Source organism: Equus quagga, chromosome 11, assembly GCF_021613505.1.
Source record: "Equus quagga isolate Etosha38 chromosome 11, UCLA_HA_Equagga_1.0, whole genome shotgun sequence".
Taxonomy (NCBI): domain Eukaryota; kingdom Metazoa; phylum Chordata; class Mammalia; order Perissodactyla; family Equidae; genus Equus; species Equus quagga.
The window spans coordinates 730,780-746,390 of NC_060277.1; the positions used below are offsets into that span (position 1 = coordinate 730,780).

General features: G+C 47.7%; 1 protein-coding gene across 1 annotated transcript; it reads left to right on the top strand.

The window, feature by feature from the left end:
• The first annotated feature begins 389 nt into the window (after positions 1-389).
• Positions 390-14,180, top strand: PERP (p53 apoptosis effector related to PMP22). The gene is made up of 3 exons (XM_046674249.1): positions 390-737; positions 9,546-9,686; positions 12,734-14,180. Exons 1-3 carry the CDS (start codon positions 524-526, stop codon positions 12,958-12,960), a joined length of 582 nt encoding a protein of 193 aa, XP_046530205.1. The 5' UTR covers positions 390-523; the 3' UTR covers positions 12,961-14,180.
• Positions 14,181-15,611: the final 1,431 nt, after the last annotated feature.

Genomic DNA, 15,611 nt, shown 5'->3' on the forward strand with positions numbered 1-15,611 from the left:
GGGCGCGAGGCTGCGGCCAGAGCCCTGGGCACTTGGCTCCCCACCGCGCCGTCCTGTCTCCTCCCCTCCCCGTGTCTCCCCGACCCCTCTGGCCCCCCATGGCCCACTCAGCCCTCCGACCCCCTATTTCCCCGCCCGCCACCCCTGACTCCCCCTCGGCCCCCAGATCCCCTGGCTCCCCAGGCCCCCCAGCCCCCGGCCGGGCCCCACCCCGTCGTCCGCTCTGGGCGGGGTAGTCCCGCCCCGCCCCGAGAGACCGGAGCCCGGCCCGCCTGGCCCCGCCCGGCCGCTGAGTCACCGACTTGAGGTGGGGCCTCCGGGCGCCGCCTCCCCGCCGCCTCCCCATTTGTGGCGCCGGCTGCGCTCGCGCCCCACTCTCCTCCGCGCCCCTCTCCGTGCGCCCCACTCTCCTCCGCGCCCGTCTCCTCGCCTCCGGGAGCTCCTCTCGGTTCCGCGCCCGCGCCCCGCTCCTCTCCTGCTCGCCCCTCTCCGCGTCCCGCTCCCCTCCGAGCCCCGCGCCGAGATGCTGCGCTGCGGCCTGGCCTGCGAGCGCTGCAGGTGGATCCTGCCCCTGCTGCTGCTCAGCGCCATCGTCTTCGACATCATCGCGCTGGCCGGCCGCGGCTGGCTGCAGTCGAGCACCCACATACAGACGTCCTCGCTGTGGTGGCGATGCTGGGAGGAGGGCGGCGGCTCTGGGTCCCCCGGGCAGGGCTGCGAGAGCCTCATGGAGTACGGTGAGTGCCGCCGCCTCCGGGAAGGCCACCGGGCTGCGGTCGGGCGTGCACCGGCCTGGGAGCGTGCGGCGTTTGGAAGCCGGCCGGTGTGAGGGGCTGAACAGTGTCGGGGTGATGGGTGATTCAAAAAAGTCTGTCCGGAGCTTGGGCTCCCGCACCGGACCGCAGGACGAGAAAGCGGTAGCAGCTCCGGGTGCTCAGGCAGGCTCGGCACAGGAAGACGGCGGCGGCGTCCGCGCTGTTCTGTCCGAGGGTCTGGCGGGTACGTGCGAAAGACGGTTTCAGCCCTGGACAAGGGTTTAGGAGTAAACATAATGCACAAAGTATATTTTCTTGGAGACCTGGGATTTCTTCCCATTCCGCCGCCTCCTCCTCGGTTCTTAGGATTCAAATACAAGTGTTAAGACGCGCGCCTCCCCTAAGTCGGCGTCCTGTTCCTTTAACCTGAACCGGGGGGGGGGGGGGGGGGGGGAGCTCTTCTTCCCCTGGAGAAGCCCTTTCCGTGGCGGTCCGAGCAGCTCCGACCCCAGGGGTCCCGCGGACCTCCAGCCGCAGCTCTTCTTTGTCACCTTTAGTCTCCGGCGTCCTTTGGCCTACGCCCGCCTTGCAGTTTGGAAAACTTTGTTTTAATCTGATTTGAAATCTAAACGGCAAGCACATCGTCTACACCAGCAGGTGAAGCGGAGTTGACAGGTGTAGCATTTTGCGGTGGAGTAGTATTTCCCAGCGGGGGGACCCTGACGGTCGGTAGCCGGCACTGGGGCGGGGCGGGTCCTGCGGGGGCCACGCTGCCCCCGCGAGGCGCGCGGCTGGGCTGTTTCTCCCGCCTCGTGCGCCGCGCGGGAGAGGGGGTCCAAGCCGGACCTGATCAGGGGCTTAAAGCCCAGTACGACGGAGTGGGGCCTTGCCAGCCGAGCTGAGCCGGTCTAAACTGGGCAGGCCGCCCGCCTCTCCTCGCTCCCTGCTGGCACCGCCGGCTCGATTCCTCCCCTCCCCCAAGTGGCCCTGGGCTTCCAACCAGACTCTGTTTATTTCTGGGGCGGTGTGTCTGGGCTCCTGCTCTATCTTATCTAGGGTGGAATTGTTTGGAAGTTCCCACGGTGAACTCTCCCCCAAAGGAGGCGTGGTCCTCGTTAGCGGGTAAGAAAATGTAAAGACTGAACGGAATTCCTGCTTTCCTGAAGGTCTGTGCTTTTCCTCTTAAAACACAAACAGCTGGCCTGCAAGGGTCTGTATTATCCCAAGTCTTTTAGTTTTTAAAGGGAATCGATTTCTTCGAAATACTATGTCCGTACCTTCTAGTTAAGATGCCTTCGAGCTCAGTCTCCTGTAGGGACTGAGGCCTGCTCGGACAGGTGTGTTTTTCAACAGACTTTGATCATCATGCCTCACTCCAAAGACCAACACAGACCCAAAGAGCGCTCAGCAGTCCTGCCTGTGAAGTGGGCGGTTAGCTTGGGCGGGAGAGGTGCTGGCAGAGCCGCCCGTGCGGCTGGACGGGATCTGGCCTGCAGGGCTGGGCTGGGACGGCAGCCCGCTTGTGAAACACACACAATGCAGGTTTTATTTTTCTTGACTTGCAGGATGAGCTCACCTGCCTAGGGCGTGGCTCTTCCAACTCAGACTGACACCATGCTTTGAACATGCAAGAGAGCAAGCACATTGTGTTTCTCACTTTAGTTTTTTAATTAGAAGTCTAAAGCATTAATTTTTTTAATTGTAAAGAAAACACTGATCCTGTGTATAGTTTATGTTTCAATTTTATGTAGAAATCGGCCTTTTGAAAAGTTCTGTTTTCCAAGGAAGGGAGTCTTGAAAAATCTATCACTAGCTTTGTGACGCAGCAAGACCACTCTTCATAAACAGCCGTGGCCTTAACATCCCAATTGAGTTATTCCTGTGACCTTTGCAAAGACAATTAAGTGCCAATCATGTGTTAGATGTGGCTTTTGCTCAAGACCTAGGGTCGAATCATGAATCCAGGATCGTCCGTTGCCGGTGGCCCTGGGGAGAAGAAAAGAGGTGGGAACCCACAGGAGAGGCCACTCAGGCCCCTGGTGTCAGAGATGAGGTGGGTGTCCCTACATCTCTGCTCTGTCTCCACCACGGACCGTTGGCAAGCTCAACCCAGTGTGGAAGTGTGAATTCCTACACTGTAGGCCATTATCTAGGCATCTCTGGACTCCAGAGAGCTTCAGAGCCCCAGAAAGGCCTTGCCGAAATCAGTGTTTACAGGCCTCATACTTTATCTGAAAGGCACAAGCAGTTTACACACACGCCCACGTATGTGCAGGCACAACAAGGGGTATTTGATGGCTCTGATTAAAATGATGTCTCAATAGAGAGAACTGAGTGTGTACATGTACTTTTTAAAACTTCTTGATATGTCTAGAATATAAACATTGTGATTTACCATTGTAACCATTAAGAAAACTTACTTTTTATTACGAAGCTCTTGACCCTCTCTTTTGTTAGTTGATATTCGTAACACCAGTATGTTTATTTGGTATTAAAGATGCAGATTATTCCTACTGTGCCAAATACTGGCAATAATACTAAATAATATGGAAGTTTTCTGTAAAGGTCAGTAATTCCTTAGAATTATGTAAAGAGAAGAATAGTATTTTTTGCACTGTTATTAACGTTTTTTTTTAAAGAATTTCAGGTTACTATGTCTCATCATTTTTCCTCATAAATGAACCAACTTATACACGGAATATGTTATTTTACGTGATAGCTAACAACTAAATAAATACCCAGCTTAACAGATACTTTTTGAATTTTTAAAAAATCGTGATGTATACTTCTCAAAACAGGAAAAGAAAATCTAGATTTAAACATTGAAATGGTCATTCAAATTTCACATGTAAATAAAATGCAAAGTTAAATTTGAATGCATGTTCACGCATGCTGTTTCTGCACTGCCAGCAGCTTGTTTCCAGTTTTAAGAAAGTACATCAGGAGGATATTCTAAGCATCAGCCGCGTAGATTTCAGATCTGAGCAGGCTCCAGCCTGTCCGGGTGGAGGCTGGTGGAGACGAGTTTCTGCACAAGAATGACAGCCAGTGTGGCCGCGTTCCAGAGCTTGCCTGGGATCCCACTGGGGAGCTCAGAGCCTCATTCTTACCAAAGACACCCTTTGAATCCACAGAATGGGGCCAATGTTTTCTATGTGAAATTGGCCTTTGATGAGTCAAAGAATCAGAGCATTACATGAAGCACGTTTGGGTCACTTAGCCCTGTGGATGGTAAGTGAACAGGAAATGAGGAAAATAAGTACGAAGTTAGCAGGTTTAAGCGACGCTAAAGTCAACTTAAAGGACTTCATTTTGAGATTAAGCTCTTGGGGTTTTTTGTTGGGGGCTGGGTGAGGTATTGAAATGTTCTTATTTTATGAAAAGGCATCCGTAGATAGATTACTCTGTGGGGGCATGTGTTCATGTCCTTACATAGCAAAATAAAAAGTTGGCTACTGTCGATTTATGTTCGTAATTAAAAAATATGCATATTTTGATTTATAGAACCTAGAATTCTATGCCCTGGAGGTCCAGCTCGGTCCACTCCCTGGTTGCTGCTCGTGGCAGCAACCACCGAGCGCCTCAGCCCTTTTCGGGAGCTGACCTGTCTTCTCCATGCAAAGGGGGCCAGACTCCCAGACCATTAGAATCAGGGAGGGGAGGGCCCTACCTCTGCCAGCTTTCACCAGAGCTGCTCATCAGCACGCCCAGCTCCTCTGAGCTGCTTCTCTTTGTTGGGCCACTTCGTTGGGTTCTCCCGACGGTGCCGATTGTGTAAAAGGTCGTCTCTTCCACCCACAGAGCTGAAAGTGCGTCCCCGTGAATTCCACTGTCCAGCCTCCTACTGGACAGACTTTCCAACGTTTACGGGTAGATTCTGAATTCCCTGGAGTTATCTTGTCTGAATTCAGGCCACAACCCCTGGTTTCACATCTTCCCACGTAGGGCGGTTTCCCACTCAGACTTTAGAAGAGACCATGAAGGGTTGATATCATAGTTCTGTAGAACACGGTGGTAAGTAGTTGTCGTCAGCTCGTTTCAGGAGCAATGCCGAGCACAAAGGACTCCTCCAACCTGGAGTGCTCGCCCGCGTGACCCCGCCGAAGCGCCTGCAAAATCGCTGCTTCTGGGTAGATTTTTGGGAGGCCTGTTATGGGCTGTACTCTGGATTCTCGCTACACGGGTCTCGCAGACCAGCGGCATCAGAGTCGTCTGCGTCTCAGGCCCCACCTGTCCGACTGGAATCTGCATTTTATCAGGGTCCCAGGTGACTCCTGAGCCCTTCTGTTTCGGAGGCACCGGGCTCTGTTACTGCGATGACCTCCTCACTGACCGTGCCGTAGGCTTTCTGAATATGTCATCCACCTGTGCTCATATTTACTTGTAAATAGGATCTTTTTTATTTTTTAAACTATGGCTTTATCCAGTTTTCAGTTCTGCTTGTGTATGACATCGGGAGCCCTCTAGAAACAATATGAAGAAATCTAATCAAAATCAGATTCACTAGGTGGGGCCTTCGAGTTGTTAATAGCGGAATCCTCTGTTCTGGAAGGGGACCCACTCTGGCTGGGTGACAGGCTGCTGTCCACAGGGCACTGAGTGAGGGGCCGGGCCACTGACTGTTTTGGTCAATGTTTGGTGTCCATGAGTAAAATTACTTAAGAATGCAGCACATCCATTAAAAGAAATCCTAACTTTGGGGGGGAAATTAGTGACAGTCTCCAAAATATTACCGAGAATATTAAAAATATTAGTAGTATTTTCCTTCTCTTAAAAGTTTATTATTTTTCTTTTCACAAGCCTCAGTTTGATTTACGGTTTCCAGGTTGGCATTCAAGGTCCTCGTTTATTGTTACTTTTTTGGCTCTTTTCTTGTCGGTTGACCTTACTGGTCTTTTCTCAGATGCACTTGCCTTGTAACATTGTGTTTTCATATGTCATTCTTCCTCATGCAAAAAACTGAAAACTATTTCCCAGGAAAAACTTAGAATTTCATTGGTGACCATTGAATGGTTTCCATGTTGTTGACTTAATGTTGAATTGTTGCAAGCGAGAGCACAGTTTGGTAAGCTGTCTTTATCTACATGGATCTTTAATGAATCTAATTTAAAAGTGGATTTTTAATACTGCTGGTTTCTTTGATAATGTGAACTTCTCCAAGTGGTACTTAGAAAATAAACTTAGGACAGAACAGAATACATGTAGCACCAAATTGATCTTCCCTTAAGGAAAGAAAAGCAGAAAACCTTCCTACCCAGAAACATAGCACCTTTTTACCTGAAGGACTGCAGGCTTCGTGGTCTCAGTTCAGAGAATGATGATTGACAAGGAGAATCCTCCCCTCTCTCTCTCTCTCACACACACACACACAATCAGGAAAAGCAATAAAATTTAGTGTGTCAAATAATGGTGAAGGCCAGACTTGTCTTCAGAATAAAGGTGGACAGTCTGCCTTTGAAGAACTGAGGACCATCTGTGGAGTCACAGAAGAAGTAGCTTTAGGATAAAGTTTTAAAAATTGACATTTTCCCTTGGGGTTGGTAAATATGGTATAATTTAGACCATGGTATAATATAAAAACATAAATAGTTCCCAGAAGAGTTGGGTAAATTTGTAGATATTAGGCTCATTCTGGGTCCACTGAGACCAAAGGCTCTAAGGGTACAAACTCATGGAGAATTGCCGTGTCGTGTCTACATGCCCGTTGGTCCCCTCCTTGGGCAGAATATTGGGCTGGGAGGACCCTGCTCAGACCTGGTGGAGCCCATTTCATCATCTGACAACAGAATAGTCATTGGCATGGGAGGGCAGACTGCTGGACTCGTACTCGTCAGTCAGGATCTTCACACCACGCCGAGATTTGTCTTAAATGATAGTGAAATGATTCAGTGGGTGTTTCTGTGCTGCAGGAGCAGGTTTTACATGTTCTGTTTCTCAAGACAAAGTGTCCCTTAATTTCCCATTTTGATTTTCTTTAGACTCAGCCTTTTAAATAAGCAAGACACGAACTGAATTGATTTAACACAGCGCAGGAGAAGTCTGCTTGTATCTGTGCTCTCCTGCAGCCTTCAGACTGGGGGTTGGTTACTATTTCTTTTCTTTAATTCCTTCCAAGCGCCTGAAGCTAAGTGTAAATGATGCCTCAGCTGTGACGTTAGAGGAAGGAGCAATGGAACAATCTAACTCGGTGTTAATCTTCCTCAAGTAAACAGGGAAAATTATTGATCTCACTCTTCAGCAACATCACACACAATTTATTTAGCTATACCTCTAAAACCTTAGTCTGTGATTGTCAAAGTTTGGTCCTTGAAATATGTTCCTCGTTAGGATGTTTTTCCTGTTTTTATTGAAAATTCACACCTGCTGTGCCATTTCTCTTCGTGTTTGCATTTCTCTGCCTGCTTACACAGAGATGTGGCCTTTCACTGCGTGGTTTCAAGCCTGTGAACTCAACTCAAAAGGAAAAATCAGTTTCTGCTTATTTGAGTTGAGCGACTGGATTTAATTGAATTTAGTGATTGGCAGTAGCGGTAAAAATCTATAGAAATGAGGTTATAATTGACAGAGGGTCACACACTGAAAGTTATGTCCTCTCTTTTGGCAGTGCTGTGTCTGGTTTTATAAGGAGATTAATCATCTTTCTTAGTTCCAGAAGTTTGCTGTGGGTATAAGAAACACCAGTGGAATGCAGACTCCCGGGCACCACCTCTCGAGCTCTGGTTCGGCGGGTCTGGAGGGAGGCACAGGATTTTTTTTTTTTACTTTTTAAAAATTTTTTTTAATTTTTTTTATTGAGTTGATAGGTTACAATCTTGTGATATTTCAGTTGTACATTAATGTTTGTCATTCGTGTTGTAGGTGCACCACTTCACCCTTTGTGCCCACCCCCCACCCCCACTTTCCCCTGGTATCCACTAAACTGTTCTTAGTCCGTAATTTTAAATTCCTCATAGGAGTGGAGTCATACACAGATTATCCTTCTCTCGCTGGCTTATTTCACTTAACATAATTCCCTCAAGGACCATCCATGTTATTGCAAATGGAATGATTTTGTTCTGTTTTGCAGCTGAGTAGTATTCCATTGTATATATGTACCACATCTTCTTTACCCATTTGTCTGTTGATGGGCACTTAGGTTGCTTCCACGTCTTGGCTATTGTAAACAGTGCTGCAATAAACATTGGGGTGCACAGGACTTTTGGGATTGCTGACTTCAGGCTCTTTGGATAAATACCCAGTAGTGGGATGGCTGGATCGTATGGTAGTTCTATTTTTAATTTTTTGAGGAATCTCCATACTGTTTTGCATAGTGGCTGCACCAGTTTGCATTCCCACCAGCAGTGTATGAGGGTTCCTTTTTCTCCACAACCTCTCCAACATTTGTTACTATTAGTTTTAGATATTTTTGTCATTCTAACGGGTGTAAGGTGATATCTTAGTGTAGTTTTGATTTGCATTTCCCTGATGATCAGCGATGATGAGCATCTTTTCATGTGCCTATTGGCCATCAGTATATCTTCTTTGGAGAAATGTCTGTTCATGTCTCCAGGGAGGCACAGGATTTTTAATAAGTGACACTGATGGTTTAGACTCAGTGGTCTATGGGCTGGACTTTGAGATGATCTACTTTACCTTGCCCCTAAAATCTCTTACTGATCTCACAGGAAGAGCCAGAAGATTTAGAGGAAAGTAAGGAAAATTATAAATATAAAACTAGGCCCACTCGGGTACCGTCCCAGCCCCATCCCGGGGTAATTTGTGGGAAATCATGGTGTTTCTGAGACATATGAAAATGTCTTCTCCTGGATAACCTGTTATGCCCGCGTCGCTCATAAACCCAGAGGTTGTGGCGGGCGCGTGGGGGCGGGCTTTGCTCAGGGCTGTCTGTGACGCAGGGAGAAGAGAACGTGCGGTAGGCAGTGAGAGCCATCTTTGCGCGAGGGTGCAGAGCCTCGTGGAGGCAGAATGAAGTGAAAACTCGAGGTGCAGATCCATGAGAAGCTTGGGGAACCGCGAGGGCTGGAGAATGAATAGCTGCCTGGCTTTTCACACGAGAGCTCTCATCCTCACGACAATCCCGAAATAAGGCGATTTTAGCCTTGGTTACAGATGCGCGATTGACAGAGGCTGGTTGGTGGCAGAGGCAGCGTATAAATGAGGCCCCGCTGCCCTCAAAGCCCTCGCTCTGTCTGTGCTCCCAGGTCTTTGTTCAGCTTGACCAGTCAAATGACCTAGAAGTCGGTGAGGTGAACTTGTTAGAAAAATCACAGCTACTTTAGTTGTTTTATTTCGCATCTCTGCTTAGGCATAAGAATACGTGTTCAGTGACTATTTTTGCACGGAACCAAACATTAATATGACACAGAGATCCTTTTGAAGGTATTTGAAACATTTCCTAAGGAGATTGTAATTTGGATTTTTCAATACAAAAATGTTGTTTATTAGGGTTATATAATATCAGAACTTGAGTGAACCTTTTAAATATACCTGTTTATATGGGAAATTTATTAAATGAGAAATAGTTTAATGAAGTTTAACTTTCATTTCAGAGATAGAAACATTTTCCCCAAAACTGAAGGGAGAAGGTGTTATTGCAAATTAGTGTGTTAACATCCTAGGTCTGTGAATTGCCGATTCTTCCCTTGAAATATGGAGATGCTTAAGTGTTGTCCAAAGAAAGCCTGTCCTTCCGCCCAGATGCGGTCAGCAGAAGGAGCAGGATCTGTGGTCAGGTCTGGTGTGTCCCTTCGGCCGGTCTGACTTGGAACTGCCGTTTCTTCTCTCCCGCAGCGTGGGGCCGGGCGGCCGCCGCCATGCTCTTCTGCGGCTTCATCATCCTGCTCATCTGCTTCGTCCTGTCCTTCTTTGCCCTCTGCGGACCCCAGATGCTGGTCTTCCTGAGAGTCATCGGAGGCCTCCTGGCCCTGGCAGGTAAGGCGCTGTTGGCCGTGCTCCATCGCACCTCCAGTGGCCTCGGTGCAGTTAGTGACCAGTCCACGAAGAAGACCTGTCTGTTCTCAGAAATCATGTCCTCAAGGGCAGAGGTGACGGAGGAGAGCTGTGTCCTGAGGCCTGACCCCTCTCCTCGGTGGGGTCTCCTCAGGGGCGTTCTCTGCTCCCCGTCCCAGTGGGGAAGGCTGTCACCCTGGTGCTGCTGTATCTGTTCGGTGACGCCGAGTCCAGTGATACCCTCCCCAGGGAGCAGGGCTGTGTCAGCCTGGAGGTGCCGTGTCTCCGTGGTGGCCCCGGGCGGGCCTCCTGTGAGCTCTGTCCGAGGGGACTGGAACGTGCCGGAACCACTTCATTGTTGAAGGGGTTTTGTGGCCCTGTGATGTGGTGGGTCACAGGGGTGTTCTGCAGGGGCACGGGGGACCGGGAGCACTGGGAGGTGGAATTGCCTCCTTGAAGCACAGAGCTAGTGCTGGGGCCGGGAAACCCATTATGCAGGCAGATGGGGCTCGGAGTGGACACCTATTAATCGAATACAAGAACTAGGACTCCTGGGGAAGAAGTATTTGAGATTTTAGGCAGGCACTGCATGCCAGGGGAGTATGTCGGAGGAGTGGGAGCCTAGCTTTAGACGCAGAGCTGGGTTTCCTGAGGAGGGAAGAGAAGGTGCTGATGAGGGCAAGGCCACAGGTAATTTCTCGGGTGCTGACCCAGGCTCCTGGGAGTCAAGCAGAGACGCAGCTGCAGACCTGGGCACAGACACAAAGTGGGCGGATGGTCTGGGAACAGGTCGGAAGCCTCGTGACTGGAAGGCTCCACCAGATTGAGCATGAGCTGGAGGGAGACCTCTTTGGGGTGGCTTCCCTGAGCCTGGAGGGAGACCACTTTGGGGTGGCTTCCCCGAGCCTGGAAAAGTTGAGTTCACAGACTTGGGGTGGGACAAGTGAGGGTGAGAAGTCCCGGCTGAGAGGAGGGAGGTGCCTCAGAGAACCAGCCAGTGGGGCCCAGCCCTCACCTGGACATTGACAAATTTCTCCTGATTGAAAATAGGATTTAGGGCCAGACCCAGTGGCCTAGTGGTTAAGTTTGCCCACCGGCTTCCATGGCCCAAATTTGGTTTCTAGGCACAGACCTACACTGCTTGTCTGTCAGTGGCCAGGCTGTGGTGGCGGCTCACCGACCAAATAGAGGAAGACTGGTAACAGATGTTAGCTCAGGGCCAATCTTCCTCAGCAAAGAAAAATAAAGGATTTACTCTGTGTCCCTCATGTTTCACAGCTGGCTTTTGCAATAATGTTTTAAAACCAGAAATGGCTAAGAATCATAAAACCTGTGAAGAACCTTGTTGCATACCACCTCCACCTCTGTTTGGTGTTTTGTAGTTCAAATTTATGAGACGTTATCAAAGAAACACCTTTGGTATAGCTTCATTTCTCTCGCCTTACAAGACTAGATGAATGCCTGTTTCAATCACCGTTGGAAGTAACATGCTAGGATATTAACGTTCCTTGCAAAATCCTAGTAAATGCCATATGACCCAGCAATTTCACTTCCAGGTATATATTCAAAAAAATTAAAATGGACTTGAACAGATATTTGTACACTTGTATTCAAAGCAGCATTATTCACAATAAGCAAAAGGTGGAAACACCTCAAGTGTCCATCAGCAGCTAGCTGGATAAACAAAATGTGGTCTATACATACAATGGAATATTATTCAGCCATAAAAAGGAATGAAGTTTCTATATATGCTACAATGTGGATGGACCTTGAGAACATTATGCTAAGAGGAATAAGGTGAACACAGAAGGACAGATATTTTATGATTTCACCTGTATGGAGTAAGTGCCTGGAAGAGGCAAATTCATAGAGACAGAAAGGACATCCAGGTTACCAGGGGCCACGGGGAGTGGGTAATGGGGACAGAGTTCATGTTGGAGATGTTGAAAAGATTTAGGCATAGACAGTGCTGATGGCCACACAACACTGTGGATGTATTTAATGCCACTGAATTGTACACTTAACAGTGGTTAAAATGGTAAATGTTATGTTGTGTATATTTTGCCACAATTAAAAGAATCATAGTAAAACTCTTCCGTCCATCTTAGCATTAAAACGTTAAGGTCTAGTAACGGCCTTCTCCGTGCTCGTACCCTGCTCACCCCTGTGACGTGGCAGGGCGCACGTGGAAGATCAAGCAAAAAACGCATAACATAGCATAGCACACATATGCTCATCAAGGCTTTATAGGATTATGTGTGTTCATTGAAAAAGACCACAAAAGTAGATTTAACAAAGTTCTTTTTGTTCTAAAGTGGCTTATGTGTTAATACAAGGATCGATGATAACTGTATTGATGGGCCCCTTCTACCAAAGAGTTTAGACATCTCCTTGACACGCTCCTGCCCGTGTCCTCCCTCACGCTCCCCCAGGCGCTGGGATAACCCCCCGCCCTCCGTCTCCCCACGCCTGTTCTTCAGATCCCCACTTCCTCTGCAGGGCTTCCTCGTGAGTCTCCATATGGATCACTCGCATCATCCGTTTGCTGTTTCACTTATTGAATGAATGTTGCAGCGGTGTACTGTTGAAGGCCCACATGGAGTTATAAACGTGTGTGAGTGCACGCACACGTGTGTATGTTTAGATGTTACTGTTGCTGACACTGAAAATGTTAACAATGTGTTTGCACAGGACATAGAGAGATGAGAAGGTGGACTCTTTACCGTCCTGCCTTCTCCGTGCACCGCAGCTCTGTACTTTTCCTTTCGTGTGTGATGCCTGTCTGTGTGCTGTAGAGTGAGGCCCCAGTGGTTTTTCTGACTGTGTTTCACACACTCGGTGCCTGGCATCTCTGACACACAGTACCCAATAACCTTTTTTGGCCCGTGGTTAGCTAGAGGCCCCAGCCCTTTTCGTTAGTTGTTTAGGTGGACTCAACACCTATTTTTAAGCAGAAACGTGTGGAGAAGGGAGCTGATCTGCTGGCACCACGCAGTCGCTCACGCTCTGGGATTCTCTCTTCCCCTTAGCCGTGTTCCAGATCATCTCCCTGGTCATCTACCCCGTGAAGTACACCCAGACCTTCAGCCTTCACGCCAACCCTGCCGTCACCTACGTCTACAACTGGGCGTACGGCTTCGGCTGGGCGGCCACCATCATCCTGATCGGCTGCGCCTTCTTCTTCTGCTGCCTCCCCAACTACGAGGACGACCTCCTGGGCAACGCCAAGCCACGCTACTTCTACACGTCCGCCTGAGGAGGGCGGGGGGAAGTCGCTGCTGCCGGGCGGGCTCCGGGGAGAGTGTTTTCCCCAGAATACCTGCAACCTCTTAAACTAGTCAAAATGCTAAAATAATTTGGGAGAAAATATTTCTTAAGTGATGTTACAGTTTCATAGTCAACTTTTATATATGTTTGTAGAGTTAAACAAGACTTACCTCTTTCAACAAATTACTATAAAATGCCAATATTTCCTTACGTCTATCCGTGCCATTCATACTGCATTTGTAAAAGACTATGAATGTGAAACTTACCACTTTCTAAGGCAAAAATGAGAAGACTTCAAGGATGTAAGCGAGCTGATCAGGATTCTGTTTTTCCAGCTGGAACGGACCGGGTCTGTTCAGGGCTAAGGAGCAGAGGGAGACGTTGGTAAAAATTGTCTAAATATTCTAAAATATTCCAAAAGAAATGCAAAAAGAAGTATTTTTTCAAGCCTTCGGCTATTTAAAGAAGCAAAATAGTTCCCTAAATGCTTATAGTTTATGAGAATTTCTAATGAATATCCTGAATAAAGGATTTTTTTGCCAAGCTTCACGTTAACCTGATATGGCGTCTAGGAGAGTATTCTTCGTGGCCAAAGCCTGGTGCAGTAGAGTAGGGCCTCCTTACATAGCGAAGCGTTAAGATGAAATTTTCTCTTTCAACGTGGTTTATAGGGCTGGGGTGTGGGAAAACGCTGTATCAGTAAGTGTGTACGGTTTTGTGTCTGTGTGTTCAGGGCCAGAGTAGACTGGATTGAAAGATGGCCTGGGTGTAGTTCCTCCCGACCGACAAGTGTGAGTCTGCTCGGGAAACCTCAGGGGGGTCATTCCTGTCACAGCGAACCTTACAGCAGCCTCCGGAGGAGGGATGGCTCGAATCTTCCATCTCAGGTCTGACTGGCTCTATCGTACAGACACAGCTTCTGATAGGCTGCCTCTGTAAGCAAAAACTTATCGTTAAAAACCTGGTTTTCCTTGGTAAACAATTTAAAATATCTGATGTAAAACATGCAGCAGGAGAATTCAGGGATGGGAGGTTTCTCTGAATGACAAACATAGGATATATCACATGGATTATTATTATTTTTCTACCATTTGTACTTACATAATGAAAAGCAATTCATTTTATATATCAAATTATTGTTTTGTAAGTTGCAGGATAAGCAGTTGCAGTTTTCATTGTGAATTTTTCCCAATAAACCAGGTGTTCTAATCTTGTTTCTACTTTGCAGTTTTGTTTTTCACATCTGGGGAAGGGAATTTTTGAAAGATACTTTGAGTGGAGTAGTAAGAACATCGGATAGAATGAAAAGCTGCTTTTCCTCAGCTGTAAGGGTCTTGCTCGTTTTAGGTGTCCAGTAACAATTTTTGAATGATCTTTAATGGATCCTTGCAGTCTGCTCCCTGAACTCGTCCACAGTGACCGGTGCCCTGGACGCGGATAGCAAACATATCTGCCCAGTGCTGCCAGCGAGGGGAGCGGACTAAGACTTCTGGTCGGTCCAGACGCCAGGGATAGTGAGGTGTGGCTGGAGGCAGGTCCCCTCTCGTCTTCCTGTTGAGATGGGCCTTCTTCATGCAGGTGGTGGGGTGGCAGGCAGTCCCTCCTTCTTCTCCTGCTGCCTTCCTGTTGGGTAGCTTTCTCCTGCCATTGTGGTCGGTTAATTCTACTGTGGTGTCTAAATGTATATAAAGTTATTCCACCATGATGTACACACAGAAGGCTTGCGCGTGGTGTGGTGGGAGAAGGGAGGCATTTCTGTTTTGTGCTTCTGTTGGCCAGTTGGTCCTTGGCACTGAATTTTTCTTCTGTGCTTTTCAAAATACGCGGTGAATGTTTTTCATCATAAATTCTGAAGAAAGAAGTCTGGGTGATTATTTACAACAAAATTTTTTTAAAATTAAAAAAAATTTTTTTTTAAATTTTTTAAAAAAACAGAGGATTTGAAGTGATAATTATGCCATCTTCTCAAGTAGTAGCACAGACAATTCAGGAAGATGATGATGGGTAGAGATTAAGAGACTGGCTCTCACCCCACACGTGAAATGACCCTCAGGAACAAGGTTCTGTAAAGGCACTCCTGTCTTTGGATTTTTTCCCATCCAGCTTTCTTCCCCTTAATAAATAATACGATATCCTAATGATGGACCTTTAGGAAAAGTACAGCTTCCTGGGACCAATGAGCTGATAGAACTGAAGTGTTTCAACTTGAAATGTTTGTGATGAAGATTCATGGACTGTCATCACTTTGGCTAAAATGTCCCGTTTGTTTCAGCCTTCTCCATTCTTTGTGGGTTCGTGCTTACCAGGACTGACTCCTTTATGCCAGTATTTCCTTATATCTATCCATGTCCTAAACAGAGCAGGAGAATTTGAGAGCATTCTGGAGAGTGAGGAACTTGAGAAATCACCTGAAGGCTAACAAGGCATTGCATGAATTTCCCATGGTGGAGCCGAGTGGTTTTTGGCTCTGTAATTACATTAAGAGTCCCCACCCTTTAAATAAGCAGTTCTGGGTTCCCAAACAATTATCTCACTCTGGCACTATGAGTAGTCGGATGTGCTAAGTGCCGTTTACTATTGAATGAAACAAAGGAGTGATATGCTGTCTTCTAGTTCTCACACGAGCTCACTACAGAGCGT

What these genes read in the sequence shown, in the direction of transcription:
- PERP (XM_046674249.1), top strand. Translation starts at nt 524, where the DNA reads ATGCTGCGCTGCGGCCTGGCCTGCGAGCGCTGCAGGTGGATCCTGCCC. An exon ending in CGAGAGCCTCATGGAGTACG is followed by an intron (nt 738 to 9,545) that starts GTGAGTGCCGCC and finishes TCTCTCCCGCAG; the next exon opens with CGTGGGGCCGGGCGGCCGCC. An exon ending in AGGCCTCCTGGCCCTGGCAG is followed by an intron (nt 9,687 to 12,733) that starts GTAAGGCGCTGT and finishes TCTTCCCCTTAG; the next exon opens with CCGTGTTCCAGATCATCTCC.